Source organism: Trachurus trachurus, assembly GCF_905171665.1.
Source record: "Trachurus trachurus genome assembly, chromosome: 17".
In the NCBI taxonomy this organism is placed as follows: Eukaryota; Metazoa; Chordata; class Actinopteri; order Carangiformes; family Carangidae; genus Trachurus; species Trachurus trachurus.
In genome coordinates, this window is record NC_139900.1 from 3,357,200 (window position 1) to 3,380,066 (window position 22,867).

Here is a 22,867-nt window from a genome sequence, read left to right on the forward strand (position 1 = left end):
AACCACTGGCTGAGTTCAATGTTATGTTTCAGGTCAGCCAGCCTATCAAAAGATAAACTTAAATAATTATATTAAATAATGCAGTTATCATCGTTTTTCATAACTGATAATCCATAATGTGTTTCTAGGCTGAAGGAGTGATGGTTCATAGGCTGCACCAGGAGATGACCAGCCTGGTGAGGAGATTCATGGGGAGATTTCTCCCAGCCAGCCTCATTGCTGACGTCCCACTGAAGGACATCAAATTCAAGGATGCCAGCCTACAGTTGCCAGACAGCGAACTCTTTCTTGGAGCAGCTGCACAAAGCCTCTTGGAGGACAACATGGATGAACTTTCCTCTTCTGCCCCAATGATGATCAAGTAAACATTATGATTATTGTGTTATCCAAATCAGCTTACCTCCTAAGAGCTAACTAACTGACATCCCATCATACAATGCCTGTAATTTTTGATCTGATCATGTGTCACAGGGCAGCGAGAGACTTCTTTGTAGCTGTGACCACAAAGATGATGACTGCATTCCCCCTCGACAACATCATCCTCCAAAACCTGACCGTGTTGGACCCAGAGTCACGGCATCAATTTTCCCCAAACTCAGGTACATCCCCTTTTTTTAATTGATGGTGGTAGTTGTTTAATAATCACCTTCAGAAGTTATAAAGGATAGTAACAGAGAAAGCAATTATATCCCCAGCTCACTTGTGCTTAATTTACTCATTTTCATTTGCAGTTATAGAGCTAGGGAAAAGTCTGCCGCAGCTACGGTTGGACCTGGATAGCCTTAGGGAAGAAGTAGTGGAGTACCAGGTGCTTGGCAGGGAAGATCTTCCTCAGGAAGCAAGGATCGACAGGTTTTGGGCCATGCTAGGGAGAGATGGAAGATTCCAGAATCTGGTGCATTTGATGAAGGCACTTTTGTGCGTGCCACACAGCAATGCATCATCAGAGAGGGTGTTCAGCATGGTTAGAAAGATAGTGACAGAGAATAGAACGAGGATGGACAATTCAACCCTTAACTCACTCCTTTCCTGCAAATTAAATTTCACAGGTGCTGCCCATACCTACGCTCCTTCAAGGGCTGTGCTGCAGGCTGCGAAGCATTGCACCTTCAAATACAACCATGTGTAGAGGAGTGTTGTTGTTATGTATATTGTTATGAGGGAAGAGTATCCCTGGTTCTCTGTCTATGTATGTACCCGTATCTGTTGTATAGGCTGTTTTAATTTCCTTTTGATGATTACTTTTATTTCTAGCATACATTGCATAGATTGATGGTTAATCTATGCAATGTATGCCTTTTTTGTTTTTATTTATTGAGCATACGTTGCATAGATTGATGGTTAATCTATGCAATGTATGCCTTTTTAGTTTTTATTTTTATTTATTGAGCATACATTGCATAGATTGCTGGTTAATCTATGCAATGTATGCCTTTTTTGGTTTTATTTATTTAATTAATATTTTTTTATTTATTTACCATCTTTTGCACGGGTAGGCTACTGTGGACAGCTATTAAATTTGTTACTTGACTTTGTTACTGTGGACTGTTATTTTCTTTGTCCAATAAATGAACTCTGTGAAATTCAAGTATTTCATTTTTCTTATTTTGTGTGTGTGTGTGTGTGTGTGTATGTATATATATATATACATATATATATATATATATATATATATATATATATATATATATATATATATATATATATATATATATATATATATATACACATACACCCCCCCCCCCCCCCCCCCCCCGGCCCTTTTGAAAATCTCCCTAATTCTGAGGTCTCAAGGTTGGCAAGTATGGTATGAAGTATTAGTATTTTCAACTATTTTGTTGGAGTTGCCACTAAACTCCGGTTTCTGTTGTTGTTGTTATTGTTGTGTGGATGAGAGTTTAGCTCAAACTCGACTTTATCTGTTCGAAACACACAACTCAACGACACCGTGAAAGTAAACGCGACAACATTTATATTTTTCCCCACACATTTTACGGTCAAATTCATAAAAAAATATATATATATAATCCGTCCACTACTCTGCCGACACAGCCGTCTTGCTCCTTATTGACTTCCGGGCACAACAAAACGTCGTCACACCGCGTTGCATTCTGGTCAACGTAGTCAAGTGAGCTACAAACGGTCGATTTCAATCATTTAACACAATATATTGGATTAAGTAAGTAGATTTTCTTTCGGGACGGGATTATTATTGAACAAAGAAAAATAAAAAAAGATGTAATTCGTGTTTTCGTGTGTAAAACATCCAGACGTGGTTACGCGGGCGGAACTACAACTCCCAGAATCTGGCGTCATTGCGTGTTACGTTTAGCAACGGTCAGTCGCTCAGGAGGAGGAGAAAAAAAAAAAAAAACAGCCGCTTCCGTGTTGTTCTTGTGTTATTTTGGTTAATAACTGTCGTTAGCGGGGTCTCGGCTCGTAGGCTACCGACGGTCCATGAGATTATCATGGTCCTGTGAAGCCGAACACACAAGTTTACAGCCGCCTTGATTGTTTTTCCCCTCTTCCTCCTGTCCTGACCTCCCTTGATCAAATCGAGAGAGATGTCGCTGCTACAACAGAGCTCCAAGAAAAAAGACAAGCGTATTTTGTCTGGTACCTGCCCAGACCCGAAATGTCAGGCGCGGCTGTTCTTCCCGGCGCACGGCTCGGTCAGCATCGAGTGCACCGAGTGCGGCCAGCGACACGAGCAGAAGAACCTGCTGAGCGTCGAGGAGGTGACCGATCCAGATGTGGTGCTGCACAATCTGCTCAGAAACGCCCTGCTCGGCGTCACCGGGGCCCCGAAGAAAGGCACGGAGCTGGTGAAGGTGATGGGGCTGTCCAACTACCACTGCAAGCTGCTGTCTCCCGTCCTCACCAGGTAATGGTATATTAGCTATACGGCATCAATCATTCAGGCAGGGGTGGTGCAGATTGGGGGGGGGGGGGGCACAAAACAACGCAACTCATACAACTCCACAGAGGCTCGGAATATCATTCAAAAAGTAGCTACTGCACAGGGAATCATTTATTGTGCTTACCTTACCCTGGCCGGGGTCATGCCTATGTTCCCACAGCCCTATGTTCCCACAGCCTTATGTTCCCACAGCCCTATGTTCCCACAGTTCTAAGATTTTTCTCAAAATTAGGCCCTATGTTCCCACTGGACTCTCTCTACCTATCTGGACTCTATCTATCTGGCCTGTCTAGCCTCCAATGGTGGGACCAAAGGGCTGTGGGAACATAGGGCCTAATTTTCAGTGACAACAAAAGTTAGAAATGTGGGAACATAAAGCTGTGGGAACATAGGAATGACCCCCCTGAACTGATGAAGCCTCTTGGATGAGAGGTGAAACGTCTTCCCAGACAAATAACTAAGTCCAGTTGCTTTCGATTTAACCTCCTTTGAGAGGCTTACCTTTCTTGTTATAATTTAAAGGGTCTCGGACATGTATGTACTGTATATCTACTCAGGTTCTTATCTTTCGCCTCCCACCGACCCTCCCAGATCCCCAATTCTTCTCACCATCTTCCTTTTCTCCCAGTGTATGGAACTTTATGCATGATTATGCATTATGTATTATGCATTCAGGGGTGCAGATCCGATCATGTCAGGATTGGGTTGGGACACACACAAAAGTGATTTTTTTTTTTGCCCATATGCAACTCATACAACTCCACAGAGGCTCGGCATATCATTCAAAAAAAGTCCTGCACAGGGAATAATTTATTGTGCTTACCTTTCCTTTGGCCGGGGTCATTCCTATGTTCCCACAGCCCTATGTTTCCACAGCTTTATGTTCCCACATATCTAACTTTTGTTGTCACTGAAAATTAGGCCCTATGTTCCCACAGCCCTTTGGTCCCACCATTGGTTGTGTTTAGGCAATGAAGAAAAGAGTTGGTTAAGTTTAGTAAAAAGACCCGGTAGAGGCCAGACAGGCCAGATAGGTAGAGAGAGTCCAGTGGGAACATAGGGCCTAATTTTGAGAAAAATCTTAGAACTGTGGGAACATAAGGCTGTGGGAACATAGGCATGGACCCTCTTGGCCTGTGCATATTCTCATTTGTCCAGGTCATAGTATCTCAAAGGAGGTTAAATCGAAAGCAACTGGACTTAGTTATTTGTCTGGGAAGACGTTTCACCTCTCATCCAAGTGATGAAGCCTGAACTGATGAAGCCTCTTGGATGAGAGGTAAAACGTTTTCCCAGACAAATAACTAAATCCCGTTGCTTTCGATTTAACCTCCTTTGAGAGGCTTACCTTTCTTGTTTTATTTGCCCTAAACAGCCAACAGCACGTATCACTGCTGTTATATTAGTAAATTATAATTTAAAGGGTCTCGGACATGTATGTATATCTACTCACATTCTTATCTTTCGCCTCCCACCGACCCTCCCAGATCCCCAATTCTTCTCACCATCTTCCTTTTCTCCCAGTGTATGGAACTTTATGATGATTAATTGATATGGATGAATATCAAAATATGAAGCTTTAAGATTGAGGGGGTCGTTTAGCCAGAACTACAGTCCAGACGCGGCTGCTGAACAGAGGGATTTCAAAAGCACAAAGTAATTCTGAGTATTTGCTTCATCATGTTTCATAATGTTACATGATTATCTCCTAGCGTGGTGAATGTGCAGGTCACAACTTGTCCACCAGAGTGTTGTGGAGTTGTTGGATTGTGTATTTGATGAGTTTGAAACCAAGAATTCCCATAGAGTAGCTCTGAGCAGCTCACGGCTCTGCTCCACCGATCTCAAAACAACATGCACATGCGATAATTAAAGGTGATGAACCTACTGCTATGACTATAGGGGTTATGGTGAGAGGAGCATCTGACTAAATGTTGAACTGTCCCTTAAAGGATCTTTGGCTTCCTTTTAACCAAAATCCTCAAACCCGTAACAAAAACCACTGTTAGGGGATCGAGTCATTGTTACTGGGTTGAAAGTTTTTTTTTGTTCTTTTTCTTCTTCTTCAAAAATCAGTATGAATTAGTGTTGTGTGGATGAGAGTTTCTGCTCAAACTCAACTTTATCTGTTCGAAACACACAACTCAACGACACCGTGAAAGTAAACGCCACAACATTTATATTTTTCCCCACACATTTTACGGTCAAATTCATAATATACATATATATATATTATATATAATCCGTCCCCTCTGTTTTTTTCTTCTTCAAAAATCAGTAGTTCAAACATACATAATTACTCAACTGGACATGCTGCTGGAGGTTATTTTATTTTACCCAGGGCACTCTCTCAAGCTACAGTATAGAGCTATGAAGGAGTGGAATGCCCTTTAGAATTATGTTATATAACAAAGAAACATGGTTAGTTTTAAAATGAAACTAAGAGATTATTATTTTTTATCGCAATTTTGACCATTAGTAGCCTATATTTGTAAATTGGGTCCTGGTATCCTTGTTGTGTGGTGATTCAATGTAGGAGCGGGTAACATATGTTAAGTGTTTGTCTTGGATGTTTTGTTTTGTATGTGCACTGTATGTATTAAGTATGTGTTTTCTGTATGTATTTTTGTTTTTATGTATTAATGTGTTGTGTGTTGATGGTTTGTATTTGTCATTTATTATTATTACCAGGTACGGCATGGACAAACAGACGGGCAAAGCCAAGCTGCTGCGGGAGATGAACCAGGGCGAGATGTTTGACTGCTCGCTGCTCGGAGACAGAGCCTTCCTCATCGAGCCGGACCACGTGTCCACCATGGGCTACGGCAAGGACCGGTCGGGCAGCCTCATCTACCTGCACGACACCTTGGAGGAGGTGAAGAAGGCCAACGGGAACAGGGAGTGCCTCATCCCGGTGCACGTGGACGGGGACGGACACTGCCTGGTCCACGCCGTGTCCAGAGCGCTGGTGGGCCGCGAGCTGTTCTGGCACGCGCTGCGGGAGAACCTCAAACAGAACTTCAAGCAGAACCTGGACCGCTACAAGGCGCTGTTCCAGGATTTCATCGACGCGGCCGAGTGGGAGGACATCATCAACGAGTGCGACCCCCTCTTCGTGCCGCCCGAAGGCGTGCCGCTCGGGCTGCGCAACATCCACATCTTCGGCCTGGCCAACGTCCTGCACCGGCCCATCGTGCTGCTGGACTCGCTGAGCGGCATGAGGAGCTCCGGCGACTACTCCGCCACCTTCCTGCCCGGCCTGGTGGCGGAGGAGCAGTGCCGCGGGAAAGACGGGAAGCTCAACAAGGTCAGTGATTGGTTATACAATTCACGCCTCATGTTAAAGGGACAACGAGGACTTTCTATTTTGTTATTAAAAAAGTCTCACGTTAATGTGGATGAATCTACGCTACCCACACTTGTTAATGGGTCCATTCTCGATAAATATATCGTTTTGTCTCTGTAAGGGGTGTCACGATTTCAATTTTTTATCGAAATCGATCGAAATTACGTCATGGTCTCGAGCATCGAAGTCAAAGAGAGGATCGACGATCACCCCCCCTCCAAAAAAAAAAAAAAAAAAGCTACAACTGCCTGGTCCCCATTGCGCACCACACGTCTTTTCAGTCACTAGTCTCTCACACTCATTCTCTCTTTTTTATTTTTATTTTACCGGCGGTGTCAGATGATGTGCACGTCTGCAACACCCAAACAAATGCACATGTTGACTGGCTCTGTTCCAGCCACGTGATTGGTTCGGCGCAGCGGAACTCTCAATATCATTGGCTATTTGTATTGTCTGCCAAAATATGGATTAATGAAACCTATCGACTCGACCACGTCTCATATTTCTATCGAGGGAAAGTTATTTCACAATTTATAGCGTTTTATCACCCAGCCCTGGTGGGCTATTGCCCCCCTCCTACCTGGGGAACAGGAGGGAGACACAGCTCTAACTACACAACACCGACAAGCACTGAGAGCCGCATGTTGCAGTGACGTTATAAGATAATAATAAATTTTAAAAAACGCAAATAATAAGCCGACGAAAAGGTGCAACTTGCCACTAAACTTTTTGTCGATGTATTATTTGCGGGGGCCTTCGGGGGATCTGGTGACGGTGGAGGATCCAGACTGATTGACTGTGGGCCACTGCCAGTCTGATCAAGTACGCAGCACGGCAGCTGCAGCTGCAGCACTGCCCCGCTGTCTGTCACATGACTCTCGCGTATCAGCGCAATCTCGTTTACATTACATTAAGCCTAAATCAGGAGAATAATGACGCAACGGTAAATGAATGAAAATAAAATTATGATAATGTACAGATATAAATATATTTGTTTCGAAACCTTGGGCACAATTTTGGCCTTGGATTGTTACCTTTATATTGTAAATAAATTATTTAAATTTGACCATTAGTGCCTAATGTGATACATTATGGAAATTGCATCACTTATATGTAGCCTTTTGAAATAAGATTTACTGTACAAAATTTGATGAATAAAACCAATGATCGTAGACTAGACTAATCGAATCGAATCGTGACCCTAAAATCGAAAATCGAATCGAATCGAGGATTTGGAGAATCGTGACACTCCTAGTCTCTATCGTTATTTTGTTATTATTAGTGGTGGTGGAAATGCTGGTCGAGCTGACCAGCGTTTCTTTACTTTCGGTTTCGTGGCGAGTCATGAGAATAACGCCGCCGAATCGCCATTTATGGTCGAAACTATGACGGTATGTGATCGTCTTCCAACCTCTGACTTTAATTCTTGATGAATGAAAACATGAGTCTGTCTTGCACCAGTCAAAGAATGTCACGGTGCGGAGGCTCATAAATGTAGTGTGGAAACACTTCGCTTTTCCAAAACTCCTCATTGTCCCTTTAATGTTTTTTGTGCATTGTCCCTGTTTTAAATAAATAAATAAATTCATTCATTCATTCATTCAACAAGCCGATCTGCATCGCCTGGAGCAGCTCGGGCCGGAACCACTACATCCCCCTGGTCGGGATCAAGAACACGGTGCTGCCCAAGCTGCCGGCGCGGCTGCTGCCCAAGGCCTGGGGCGTCCCGCAGGAGCTCATCCGGACGTACGTCAAGCTGGAGTCGGACGGGAGCTGCGTGATCGGCGGCGACCGCAGCCTGCAGGACAAGTACCTGATGCGGCTGGTGAACGCCATGGAGGAGGTGTTCATGGAGAAGCACAACATCCACCCGTCGCTGGTGGCCGACGTGCACCAGTACGTGTACCGGCGGACCGGCGTGATCGGCATCCAGCCGGAGGAGGTGACCGAGGCCGCCAAGAAGTCCATCGTGGAGAACCGGCTGCACCGCTGCCTGATCTGCGGCGCGCTCTCCGAGCTCCACGTGCCGCCCGAGTGGCTGGTTCCCGGCGGGAAGCTCTACAACCTCGCCAAGTCCACGCACGGCCAGCTGCGGCCGGACAAGAACTACAGCTTCCCGCTCAACAACGTCGTCTGCTCCTACGACACGCAGCGCGACGTCCTCGTCCCCGACTACAAGCTGAGCTCGCTCAACACCTGCAGCTGGTGTCACGGCACGTCGGTGCGCCACGTCCGCGGCGACGGCTCGGTGGTCTACCTGGACGGGGACAGGACCAACACGCGCTCCCAGGGCGGGAAGTGCGGATGCGGCTTCAAGCATTACTGGGAGGGGAAGGAGTACGACAACCTGCCCGAGGCGTTCCCCATCACGCTGGAGTGGGGCGGCCGCGTGGTGCGAGAGACCGTGTACTGGTTCCAGTACGAGGCGGACGCGGCGCTGAACAGCAACGTGTACGACGTGGCCATGAAGCTGGTCACCAAGCACTTCCCCGGCGAGTTCGGCAGCGAGATCCTGGTGCAGAAGGTGGTCAACACGATCCTGCACCACACCGCCAAGAAGAACCCGGACGAGTACAACCCGGTGTCCATCGACGGCGCCCACGCGCAGCGCCTCACCGACAACGCCGCGGCGGACCCGGTGTTGTCGGTGCAGCAGCAGACGCCGCCGTCCGATACGCAGCCGCCGACCAAGATCATCCTGACGGGCCAGAAGGCGAAGACGCTGCACAAGGAGGAGCTGACGATGAGCCGGGCCGAGCGCAGCATCCAGCAGAGCATCAGCGAGCAGGCGTTCGTCAGCCAGAAGCGGCGGACCGACAAGCTGAAGCAGCAGGAGCAGAAAGGACACCACGGCCGAGCGGCTTCCCCCGGCGGCGGCGGCGGCGGCTCGCCAGAAACCTCGTCCTCCTCCTCGGCTCCGGCCACGCCCACCAAGTCCTCCTCCTCCTCCTCCTCCTCGCCCTTGTCGTCGTCGTCCCAGTCCCACAACAAGGAGAAGAAGATCCGCGTGACGACCAGCGACGGCAGACAGGCGATGCTGACGCTGCAGCCGCGCACCACGTTCTCCGAGCTGCGGCGGAGCATCGCCAACCAGTTCGCCGTGCCGCCGCCGCAGCAGTGCATCCGCTACGGCTTCCCGCCCAGAGAGCTGGCCGCGCCCAAGGACGGCGAGGAGAACGAGCCCGTGGCGCTGCAGCACGGCGACAGGGTGACGGTGGAGATACTGAGGGGCGCCGGCGAGGACAAGAGCCCCGCCAACGCCACCGCCACCGCCACTGGCTCCGCCGCCGCCGCCGGCACCGTGGCCGCCACCATCCCCCGCGCCTCCAGCTCGCACTCGGCCCTGCACTCGGTGAAGAGCGACGACGCCGCCGTGACGTCCGGCCGGATGAGCAGCAGCAGCCGGGAACTCCAGGACAGCATCGACCTCGAGATGTCCTCCCTCTGTCTCCTAGCAACCTTGATGGGTAAGAAAAAGTTACATGGAAGTAGTGTGAAGTAGGGGTGGGAGAAAAAATCGATTCATTTAAATATCGCAATATCTTTTTAGACGATTTTTAAATCGATTTTTTTGTTTCAAAAATCGATTTATTTTTTTTTGTTGTTTTTTTTATATTGTGCAATGTGCATTTGTTAGACTTTTTTACATAGAGAGAGTACAGGTTTTGAAAAGGATTATAAGGGTATAAAGCTCACTTTATAATGGAGTATGTTAATTTATAGGCTCCTACAGTATTTGTGTGCAGATAAATGTTGAAAATGCTAAAGACTAAAAATCGAGAGAATCAGCAATATCGTAGAATCGCAATTTAAATTGAATCGCTATCCAAAAAAACGTAGAAGAATCGAATCGGGAGAAAAGCATATCGTCCCAGTCCTAGTGTGAAGGCAAATCAGAGTTGAACACTAGGTAAAACCATCCAAAAAAAAAAAAGAGCATCAGAAACTTTATTATTGTCGCTTCAGGAATTAGATTTAAAGATTCAAAATTCAAGAACTTTATTTGGTCATTTTGTGCAGGAGTCAGACTGAGTTACAAGAGTTTTAAAAGTTTAAAAATAATTTAAAAGGCAAAAAAGATATAGAAAATATCAATAAATAATTGACATTGATCCGGCTGAATGATGAGCAGCAGCAGCCGGGAACTCCAGGACAGCATCGACCTTGAGATGTCCTCCCTCTGTCTCCTAGCAACCTTGATGGGTAAGAAAGAGTTACACGGAAGTAGTGTGAAGGCAAATCAAGAGTTGATCAAACCAAACCGTTGATAAAACCATCCAAAAAAAAAAAATAAAACACCACATCGGATTTGTGAAATTCGCATCAGAAACTTTATTATAGTGACTTCAGGACTTTGATTTCAAGATTCAAAATTCAAGAACTTTATTTGGTCATTTTGTGCAGGAGTCAGACTGAGTCAAAAGAGTTTAAAAAGTTTAAAAATAATTGAAAAGCAATAAGTCGAGGCAAAAAAGAGGCAAAAAAGATAAAGAAAATATCATAGATAAATGACATTGAAGAATAAAACACAGATAAAGCTGCCAAAATATTACAGAAATTTAAATATGTTGGTTTGTTCTCTCTCCAGTCTGAAAATATAATGTTAAATGTTAAATTATCTGAAGCGATAACACCAGTTGGAGATATGTTTTGTTGGGATCGTTGGACGTTAAGATGGTGAATGTTTTACTGTTGGAGTTCCCGTCACTCATGGTCGTCTATTTTATAGTTCTTTCTTATAAATAATAATCTGCTGATTAATCACTCATGATTAACAGATAGCTAATCAATCGCAGGCCTCATGATAGAAGACTTAAAAAATAATTTATCCAGTAGATATTTTACAGTTAAACATTACTCTTTCTGCTTTTTCTCTTTTTAAACACAGATTAAAATATAAATTGAAGAAGTAGAAAATCCTGGAAAAGTGAATCTGTAATCTGATCTGCTCAGACTTTACATTAAGTTATTAACTGCACATTTGTGTTTGGGGTGAAGTGTGAGCTCAGACAGATGTGTCACATCTCAGTGTCAACATCTGGAGGGAGTTACTAGTTAGTTTTTCTAGTTACCCCAAAAAGCAACTGAGTCAGTAACTGAATTACTACGTTATGAAGGCAACTAATCACCAAGAACATTAACTATTGCATTATTTTTTTTTTATAAAACTTAAAAAAGAAAAGGTTGCACCGTTAGTACCGCCGTTATTTTCTAACGCCGTCACTGCACTTGATTCAAATTTAAAGAACTTTTTTTTGTCCCAGACAAAAAAACACGTAGAGCAGCAAGCTAAAGTTAAAAAGGAGAATACAAAAAAAAGGATAAATATTTTAAATAGTCTCTCTTATGTCTCTAGGTTAAGGCTCTGTTTACATGACAACGCTCGTGAGTGAAAACAACAAAATATTTTATGGGATAAGCCTGTGCATATTCTCATTTGTCCAGGTCATTAGTATCTCAAAGGAATTTTAAATCGAAAACAACTGGACCTAGAAATCTAGCTGCACCCGAGCGGCAGAAAAAATATTTGCTCCGTAGGTGGGTCTAGAAACGAGCCATAGGAACTTTTTGAGTCCCGTTTGTGTTCACCAATCACAGCGCTCTATCTGTTTAGAGAGTCGTTGGGCGGGCTTGACGCCATGACGACATACTTGCGACGGTGAAAAACATGACAAGATGCTTTTGGCAAAGGAATCGTTTGAATTGGCGTTGGCATCAACTTTGAAAGAATTCAACTTGTCATTTTCTTTAAAAGTTGAGCAAGAAACTGCACTGAAGTCATTCATTTAGAAGAAGGATGTATTTGGTGTTTTTGCCAACGGGATATGGGAAAAGTTTAATCTACGACGTCATCCTGCTCTTTGCTCTGATTGGTCGTAGCGCTACCCTATTGGTGCAGAGGCAGTTTGAAAGACAGCCTTCATCCCGCCCCCTGGATTGAGCCGAGGTCTACTGGTCGTTGCAGACTAGACATGTTAATGATATAGTCTGGCTTGTCAGGCTAACTGGACTTGGTTATTTGTCTAGGATTTTATGGGATGTGCCTTTGGTTTAGACGGCGACGGCGTAATTTTGGTTTAAAAAAAGAAAGAAAATGAAAGCAGCCTCCAGAGTGGAAATCTTATAAAACGCTCCATAGTCGCGTTCCTGTCAGGAGGGTAAAAACACAAACGTCCGCTCCGATCTGCTCACGTCGCGTACACGTTTAGGACAATAACAAAGCCTAAGAGTCTCTGGAGACATGTGTCAGTCAAAAAGGAGAGGGGTGTGCGTTGTGTGTGTGTGTGTGTGTGTGTGTGTGTGTGTGTGTGTGTGTGTGTGTGTGTGCTGCTCACGACAGGCAGGTGAATGGCGTTGGCGACACAGCTCACGGGTCGCAGGTGACGCCCCGCCATCACTGTGTCTGTCTGTTTCTGATCCGCTGCCCTGAATCCTGCCAGAAAAACTGTGTGTGTTCATGTGTTCATGTGTTCGTGTGTGTGTTAGTGTGTGTGTGTTTGCTGTAAATGTGCTGACTCAGGCGTCTCACCTGCCAGAGAGGTCAAAGGTCGCGGCTGCATTCAGATAAACAGATCAGCAGGCCCGCAGGCAGCGTGACCGAGAGCGTCTGTCGATATTCAGGAAGGATTCATGATCCGCACTCTGAACGAAACGAACCAACCAACGCTGCTGCTGCTGCAGGCCTGACGCTGCATTTCCTGTTTAGCAAGAGCTCATATTCAATAATCCTCCTGTCCAAGGAAGAACAAAACAAAACAAAACCAACGCTCATCGGGGGACGGACGGGTCTCTAACGCTCATGAGACTTTAAACATGTACAATATTTGACAGATGGAGCCTGGTTTGACATCTTTTCCTCCCCTGTCGGATCAGTTCTGGCTCCAGAAATCAAAAAGCGTCTGTGACAGAAGAAGCTGCTGCCAGAAAAAGAAAAATGCACCGTCACTCATCATGTGTAATTCAAATAATGAGTCAGCGCATCATCAGTGCTGCTGCTCCCCTACGGATTAAGATATCTTAGCTTTATCGATGCGTTTCTACAGTATGCATTCATCAATGAAATCAGTTGATCTCTGAGCTGAAACAACAATAAGTCAATTAACATTAAGATGTCGTAAGTAGAAGGAGCTCCAAACATTTGCTGAGTCAATGTACGTAGTAGAAGCAGAGTAGAAACGCAGAGACGACAGTCAGACCAGATGGAAATCGGCCCAAGTGCAACAGAGGAAATAAGAGAGCAGCTCGTCTGCTTCTAATGGCTTTAGGACGTTGTTATGAAGCGATTTATAAACCTGGAGCTGCACATCTCCTCCTCTGAGCTGAAGGTGTCAGGATTAAAGATCTGAGTCTGACTTTAATGATAAAACACTCACACTGGAGACTCCTGAAGCTCCAAGAGTTCAAACTTAGGTGTTTTTTGTTTTTTACTCTTTATTCTTCTGGACTTTGACTCTTGTTTCCACACTCAATGATTTTTTGGTTTTGTCTTAAGGTCAGACACTACAGGTGAATAGGGAAAAAAATTAACTAACAACAGCAAGTAGTATCACCATGAAACTTCCCAGGTTTATCACTTACATTAAGACAAATGTTTTTTTTATTACAAGTTTAGTCAAATTGTATGTTTAAGTATGTAAATGAGGCAATATCTAATTAAATTTGCACTAATTTCCAGAACAGAAATCTGAACAATGGATAAAGCTACTTTGTTTTATTTTGTTGACATATTAGAGTCAGAAGTTTTTACAGAGGAGGATTTTGGATATCTCTTTTTATCACTTTGTAAATGAGAAAATACTGTCACCAGCCCTAAAAAAAAATCAAATGTCTCCATGTTTTTAGTAATAAAATGTTGTATAAATGAGGCTGTGAATGATATATCAACAATCCCCTCTTTAAAAACCTTCAGAATATAGAAAGGGATCAAAGTGGAAGGTTTGGTGTCTGTTGTGCTGCTGAAGTGGAGATTTCTAGCTCAGAGTCTGAGTCTGAAAAACTCTTTCTGAGAAAACGGCCTTTAAAGACTTGATACAAACGAAATGACATCATTGTTCAGGAGAGAGAGAGCTTTACAATGACTAACTTTTAGTGAATTTAGGTGAAATCTACAGACAACAGAAACAAAATCAAGTGATATAAAAACCTAAATGTGGATTTTCTGCCATTTCTTTCCACTAATCTGGAAGAAGACATGATAAGGAAGAAAAATAGCCCAAAATGCGAAAAACTATGTTTTTGCCTGTTCGTGTCTCACCTTAATTTAAAGCAGATATCAGCTTCACGGCCGTTTCGGCTAATGCTGCGTTCAAGGCAGGCTTTTGAAACCGTAAGTTACAGCTTCAAGTCACAACTACGACTTGGTAGCGTTCCAGGTAACCCGTAGCTCGTGTTTTTACCATCCTGTTGTCTGTGAAAGTTCCCTATAACGGCCACTCGTAACTTCCGACCCGTGAACTCGTACCAGATCGAACTGGTATGACTTCACAGGAAGGAAAAACACAAAGTACGAGTTTCTTTGAACGCACCATGAGTTAGCAGCCCCCGCCCTTGTCAGGCATCAATTGGTCCTCGTGCTACGTCACCACATTCACGCGCATCCCTTGGCTGCACACACAGCCCTTCATGCCGTTCTCTCTCCTCATTGGATAACACTTGTATCCCACAAGGAAAATTTTCTCCTCGGGTTACAGCAGAGCAGAGTGACGGAGAGACTCGTGTTTAGGCTGAAATACTTCATGTAAGTGATTGCTGACGGAAAATAGGACTATTTAGGACTTATATTAACAAAAACATTCCACTGATATCTGCTTTAAGTGAAGGAAATGTTTTTACAACCAGACTTTTCTTCTGTCGTGGTCATTTAGTAATCTGACCATCATCTGTGGAGCTGTAATAATCATCGTTATTCTGCATGGATGCACATTAACTCTTTTTTTCCACCGATAACATTTTTAATTGTTTATACAAACCAGAGATTAAGAAAGGCTAAAATGTAGTGAGTAAAGATGAATCCAACGTTATAGCTCTGCCTCTGACAACAACAGATATGACTCTTCAAAAATCAGCATTTGTTATTGTTTCAAATCAACAGCTTTAGTTATTGTCAAAAATGTAATTATCTAACTTGTATTAATTATCTGTTATTGTGCATTTCTATTATTATTATTATTGTAGACTGGTCTGTCTGCATTAAGGCGTCTAATTTGCACATCTGAAGAGGACAGAAGATGCTGTGTTAACACCTAGAGTGCTATAACTTATCAGTATCTGCAGGGAAACAAACATAGATGAATCATTTTAACAGAAACTGTTTCCCAGTCGACCGATGAGGCTGTGTTTCCCTTCATGCACAGGTTGAATAAATAACAGACCATTCAGAAATGAAATAACGAAATAACAGATCATTTACACTAATGTTATTTAATGGCTTTTTCTATTTTATCGTTGCAGTAGAGACGTCTTGTTCTGCAGATGTGGTTTTGTAAACAACGCGTCGTTCTATTATTTCTCAAGACAGGAACCGAGACTCTCTCGCTCTCTCGCTCAGTTTGAGTGCTTGACTTTCAGATCGGTGGGGGTTTTTTTTAAGACTTTAACTGCGTCTAAGTGGCGGTGTGGTTATTTTAACTTTGTCTGCCTGGGTGATCGCTGAACAGAGCGAACGGCTGAGACAAAAACCCAGACTGGAGGGGAGGGAGGCGTCCTCCTCTCAGGCAGCTGTCAGTTCGATTCTGTTGTAATTTGCTCTGAGAGTCAGCTGGTCCTTGTTTTATTGTTGAGTGGCAGCGGCTTCTTACAGACTACGAATATCCTCAGAGGTCCGAGCCACAGTCAGTCCTGATGTTTTCCTCCTGTTTAATCTGGAGAATCTCTGACAAACGACAAACATACGGGATGAATTACATTATTTGAATGCGAGGAAGGTTGGTTTTTGTTCTCTACATTTAAAACCTCTAATCTTAATGGATAGTTCAACATTTTGGCAAATTGGCCCATTGCCATAATCCCTATAGTCATAGCAGTAGGTTCGTTACATTTAATTGTCGGTGCAAGCTGTTTTTAGAACGGCGGAGCAGAGCCGTGAGCTGCTCAGAGCTACGCTACGGAGGCTCATTATGGGATTTCTTGGTTTCCCTCATCAAACTCATCAAATACACAATCCAACAACTCCACAACGCTCTGGTGGACAAGTTGTGACCTGCACATTCACCACGCTATGAGATAATAACACAACGTTACCACACAGAGTTGTTTCAGAGGGAAATGCAGAGACTGCTTGATGAAAAACTGTCCCTGAAGGCAACGTGCATCAGCTGTTTTGCACGAATTTACCTCTAAAACAACTCTGTCTGGTAACGTTCTGTTATAGAATAACCTTTAAATTCAGATTAAAGGTCACAGACTGTTTTATAACCAAATTAAAATCACCTTCTTTTGGAAATGTAAGTGTTAAAGATGCGTTTTTATGATTAGTAATCATCATATTTTGGGTTTCAAGCCTTAAACAGACAGAGTTTATTTGTGATACAGAGGAGATGAATGTCATTGGATCTAGGTCTGTTTCTAATTCTGAATATTTGAGCTGTACATTTTGGTTTTATTGAAATCCATAATGTTTATTATTAGAGCAGTTCAGACAATTGACACCTCATCATCACCTACATGTGGCGCCGTTATATAAACTCACAACTCTGCACTGTTGTTAAAGCCTCATTAACCTGTGTGACCTGTTCCTCTCTCTGCTGCAGGTGAGGACGTTTGGTCGTACGCAAAGAAGCTGCCGCACTTATTCCAGCAGGGCGGCGTGTTCTACAACATCGTCAAGAAAGACATGGGTAAGTGTTTTATGATGCATGATGCAGCATGTTTTCATTACATCACAGTCAGCTGGGTCTGTGCATTTATGCTTTCTGTTGTTGCGTGTTGTGGAAAGTGGAGAGAGTTAGTTAGTTTGACATCAGAGCAGAAGGTCTGGAAAGTCTGGTCAGGATGTCTAGATTTCTGTAGGACGGGGTCGTTACGAGCAGCAGGCAGCGACGCTTTCCTCGCATTCAAATAATCTAATTGAAACTGAAACGGATGCCAAGTCTGGGCCACAACCATCAGAGATGTTTTATTTAATCAGGAGGTCACATTGAGATCAACATGGCATCTACAAGTGAGATACATTAATAATAAAACAAAAAGAAATACTAAAACCAGCTATTCAGATTTACACTCAGGTGTGTTTTATATAAAAACTGTAATAAGTCCATATTTAAATGATACAAACACAACCAGGGACGTGATAAGATGACGACATAAATTGTCGGTGCAAGCTATTTTTAGAACGGCGGAGCAGAGCTGTGAGCTGATCAGAGCTACGCTACGGAGGCTCATTATGGGATTTCTTGGTTTCCCTCATCATCAAACTCATCAAATACACAATCCAACAACTCCACAACGCTCTGGTGGACAAGTTGTGACCTGCACATTCACCACGCTATGAGATAATAACACAACGTTACCACACAGAGTTGTTTTAGAGGGAAATTCATGCAAAACCACTGATGCATCACGTTGCCTTCAGGGACAGTTTTTCATCAAGCAGTCTCTGTATTTCCCTCTAAAACAACTCTGTCTGGTAACGTTGTGTTATTATCTCATAGCGTGGTGAATGTGCAGCTCACAACTTGTCCACCAGAGCGTTGTGGAGTTGTTGGATTGTGTATTTGATGAGGGAAACCAAGAAATAGCCTCCGTAGTGTAGCTCTTAGCAGCTCACGGCTCTGCTCCGCCGTTCTAAATAGCTTGCACCGACAATTAAAGGTAATGAACCTACTGCTATGACTATAGGGATTATGGCAATGGGCCAATTGAACAGTGAGTCCTGATTTAAGTGAAGTTGTGTTTGACTTGATCAGATGTTTAAATCAAGACTTTTTTATTTAGATAATTTAAAGTGGTTTGAATATAACTGAGTCTCTACGTTTCCGTCCTCGCTCTCAGGCCTGATGGACGGGAAACACTGCACGCTGCCTCACCTGACGGGGAAGACGTTTGTTTACAACGCAGCGGAGGAGCGTCTGGAGCTCTGCGTCGACACGGCCGGCCACTTCCCCGTGGGGCCGGAGGTGGAGGATCTGGTGAAGGAGGCGCTGGTGGCGCTGCGCTCCGAGGCGTCCACCAGGGGCAGCAGAGAGGGCAGCCCGTCGCACGGCGTGCTGCGGCTCGGCAGCGGCGGCGTCGTCCGCAAGAAGGAGCAGCTGCAGAGCGTCACGGCCTTCCAGGGCAAAGGTCACTCCCTGGGCAGCGCCGGCGGCTCCTCCTCGCCCCCGGAGCACCACCGGCCTATCACGCGCCAGCACAGCAGCGGCGTGGACCTGAGCGCCAGCGTGTCCCGAGGACCGCCGGACCTGTCGGACATCCCCGAGGACACGACCCGGGAGCTGGTGCGCATGGCGCCGGGCTTCGTCACCACGAAGGACGGCCGCGGCCTCGACCCGAGTCTGATGGAGCAGCAGCGGAGGAAGCTGCAGGAGATGGTGTCGTCCATCCAGGCGTCCATGGAGCGCCACCTGAGGGAGCAGCAGAACGCCGCCGCCGCTGCCGCCACTGCCGCCGGCCAGGAGCGGACAGGCGGGAGTAAGACGGGCGCGGGCCAACCGGCGGCCGCGGAACCTCCAGCCGCAGCCGGCAAAGCAGACGGCGGGAAGGCGGAGGAGCCGGAGGAGATGGAGAGTCAGGACGCCGGGCAGAGCAACGCCACCGAGCCCATGGATCACTCCTGATCAGCCCTGACTCCGCCCTCCCCTCGCCAACGCCCTCGCCCTCGCCCGCCGCCGCCCGGCCGGCTGACCGGCGCCTGTGGGTCGTGACCGCCTCGGGTCGGATCCAACAGCTTTGGTCTTCATCGTGTTTCGTCGTCTTTTCTGCATGACTCTGGAGCGGGGCCGACCGCCCTCGCCTCGCCTCGCCGCAGACTCGTGGGGGGGGGGGGGGGGTGGGGGGGGGGGGGGGGCGGGACTTAACGACGACGACGAGGCGATATATTGCGACGCGGCGTCTACGATACATCACGCCACTCACTGAAGCTGTTGCTGTGTGTGTTTCAACTCTATGCACTTTGGAAACTTCCCCCCCCTTCATTAATAAATACGGCGTGAGATCGATTCCTGCGTTTGACAGAAATGATTTTTCCTTTTTAGGGTAAGTTTGTTTGTTTTTTTTCGGTTTTGATGTATCTTAAACGACAGCCGCACAATATATCGCCGCGTCTCCTGTCGTTCACTCTCACTATTAAAACACAGCGGCGGCGGCGGCGGCGGCGGCGGAGGAGAAACTGTCCGGCCTTGTGCGTGAGAAGTAACGTATTCCTGTAGATAGATAGAAATAAATCCTCTCAGTCTTAATCTGCCGCCAGGGAAGAGGAGAGCTGCTGGTTCCCGACGTTCCTGTAAACATGCTTCCATCATCGTCGTTGTCGACGTGCACGCTCGGGAGACACGTGCACCAGCCTCTTGACGCATCAACGCCTTCATCACCCCAATAAATCTGCTTGTCCCACCGTCTGTCTGCAGGAAAAACTCTGGGTCTTGTGTTTGCGCGACTGTCCGACGCCGTTTTCACGTTTCACTTTTTTTTCCTTTTTTTTTTTGTCAAACAGTCACAGTTTATTTAATCCGGCTTCATGTCGACCTGCGCCACCTAGAGGCAAGAAAGAGCTGCTGCAAGCTTCGACACCTGTGCCACTTGAAGGTGAAGAGTTTTGGTTGGTTTTTGATGCAGACGTGTCCGTATGCTCAGTAACAGGGAGCATCGGCGCTAAAAGGCCAAAGAAGTTTCTGTTTTACAACCAGATGGCATTAACAAGTTTATTTTTACACTTTAGAATAAACTTTAAATTCAGATTAAAGGTCACGGCTGTTTTATAACCAAATTAAAATCACCTTCTCCATGAAATTTATAGGTTAACGATGCGTTTTTACGATTCATAATTATTATATTTTTGGGTCCAAGCCTTAAACAGACAGAGTTTGTGATACAGAGGAGATTAACGTCATTGGATCTAGTTCTGTTTCTAATTCTGAATATTTGAGCTGTACATTTTGGTTTTATTGAAATCCATAAAGTTTATTATTAGAGCAGATTGGACAGTGACTCTACAGATAATTAACACCTCGTCACCTGCATGTGGCACCGTTATATGAACTTAAACCCGGCATTTTCAAAACAAAACACAATTTTTAAGGCAACAAAGTGGAAGCGGCGACTGCAGCTCAAGAGAAAACGCAAAGAGAAAAGATAAAACTGTGTTAAACTCCTGTTTCTACTAATTAACCAACATCAAAGTGCTGATCAGTTCATCATCAGACTGGTTTTACAAAAGAAACATTTTGAGTTAAATGTAAACATCTAAAGGTCGAATGATGATGATGATGATGATGATGATGATGATGATGATAATGATGATGATGATGAAGAAGAAGAAGAAGAAGTCAGGTTTCTTTTTCCTTGCGCTATATGTGCGGTCACATCGCCCCTCCCCCCTCCCCACTCTCAGCCAGGAAGTGATGTCATGGTTGAGACAATTTGAAACCTCCCACTTGAAAAAAAAAAAAAGTGTTAAAAAATTAAAATATGACCAAAGATAAAGGTGAGTTTGGAGTCTAGGTGAACAAACAGTTTGTGTGTGGAGCAGATATTTGGTGAAGGAGTACCCCAGCCCCACCCCCAGCCCTTCAGGCCTCTGTCCTATGCAAAAGCTTAACTGAACTTCCAAAATAAAACGACAGCTTCAGTTTGGAGTTTGTGAGATTCACCACTGATTGTACCGACACGGTTCAGTTTCAGCCTGGTGTTGCTAATAAACCGCCAACTGAGTGTGTATAAATATATATACATTTTATATATATACATATATATACACATGTGGGAATTGTATTTTACTGTTGGTGGTGGTGGTGACTCACCACTGGGGGGCGCTACAACCAAGGGGACGAGTGAGTGTGTGTGTGTGGGTTCAATATACATGGGAAACGTCTCTTGACAGATTTTTATTTTATTTTTTTGTATTATTATTTTTTTTTTTTCTGAAGCTCTGCAGCCAAACTGTGGGAGTCCTAACAGTGCCATAAAAAAACAAATCGATACCTAAGAAGAAAATGAATGTGGAAATGCAACAGGAAAAGCTTTAGGATTATCAAGTAAATTAGAAAATGTGGAAACATATAAAAGAGTTTTAAAATGATCTCATGGTTTTCAGTTACTCATTTATTTCATTAAGACAGGAAATCCGCCCCAAAGCCAGTTGATTGGCTACAAAAGCAACTTTACTTATTCCTGCTTTTATTTGCACATTTATTTACCGGTACCTTTTTCTTTTAAAGGTTTCTCCTTCTTTGTCTTTTCTTTTTTTTTTCTTTTTTTTTTTTGGCACTCCTATGACTCCATACCAAACGTTCATCACTGAAATGATACAAACAGCCGAGGACGTCTTTGTGACGTTCATGGTCTCCTCATGAAACATCAGGCCTGGTTCATTTCCACAGCTAGCTCCTCTTCCTCATCCTCCTCCTCCTCCTCTTGCCCCATGAAGCTGAGTTATTTATAGATCCGTCAAAACAGAAACATCAGAGAAAAATCACACAGGAAAGGTTTTGATCTGTTTTGCTGCAGATCAAGGAGCTATTCATTCATTCATTCATTCATTCATTCATTCATTCATTCATTCATTCATTCATCTGGCGTTCAGGATGAGGTGTAGAAACTTGACGTTTGGCGAGGTTTCTACATCTACAGGTTTAGCAAGAACAACTTCAGTTTTGGGTGTGTTTTGTTTGTTGTGTGTGTTTCATGAGGAGTTCATGGTCCGTCAGATGATGATGATGATGATGATGAAGACGTCCACACTGTGGTTTGAGTTGATCCAGAGCTTCACCTCAACCCTAAACCTCGTTTTATTAAAGGAACAGTCCGGAAAAGTTTAGGAAACTCGACTCTTCTCTTGCTTTTCCTCCTGCAGAGTTATTTCTTTAGTCGATGACTGTTCCTTTAAAACGACGAGAGTTAAATAAAAGTCAGTTTACGCTTCTGTTGCCAACTAAAGGTTTTTCCTCACGTCCATGTTGTCGTTGTTGTTGAAATGACGGAGGAACCGATCGTCAGGCCTTAAAATCACTTTGTTTTTACACTGAGGTTCTTTCTGTTTTACTTCCACCTGTTTCACTTTTGCCTCAAACTCCAATTTATTTGAATTTAACTCAAAAAACAAAAAAAATCTCTTAGTTTGACCTTGTTGTTTTCTGGTTATAGCGCGCACACTCAAAAAAAAAGAGAATAATAATAATCTCACTCTCAACATGTGATTCACAATCCTTCAGTTTTTTTCAGCGTTCTGAGGTTTATTTTCTGCCGTTGAGGCGAACAAATGTAAAGACTTAGCACTTTGTTTGAGAAGACGAGGGAACGTTAGACGAGATGCAGATTCACGTTAGCTGAACAGTCAGAGAGGAAGCTGAGACGAAGCAGAAGGAAGGAAAAGTTTTGCTCAGACGACGCTGCTGTAACAGACTTGAAGTTTTTCTTTTTGACTGCTGTACTAATGACATGAAATGTAATCC

At 44.5% G+C, this 22,867-nt stretch overlaps 1 protein-coding gene across 1 annotated transcript; it reads left to right on the forward strand.

Moving 5' to 3' along the window:
- The first annotated feature begins 2,384 nt into the window (after positions 1-2,384).
- vcpip1 (valosin containing protein (p97)/p47 complex interacting protein 1) lies at positions 2,385-21,806 on the forward strand. The gene is made up of 5 exons (XM_083991983.1): positions 2,385-2,884; positions 5,612-6,227; positions 7,876-9,733; positions 17,015-17,101; positions 18,255-21,806. The coding sequence occupies exons 1-5, from the start codon at positions 2,565-2,567 to the stop codon at positions 19,034-19,036; spliced, it is 3,663 nt and encodes a 1,220-aa protein (XP_083848109.1). The 5' UTR covers positions 2,385-2,564; the 3' UTR covers positions 19,037-21,806.
- Positions 21,807-22,867: the final 1,061 nt, after the last annotated feature.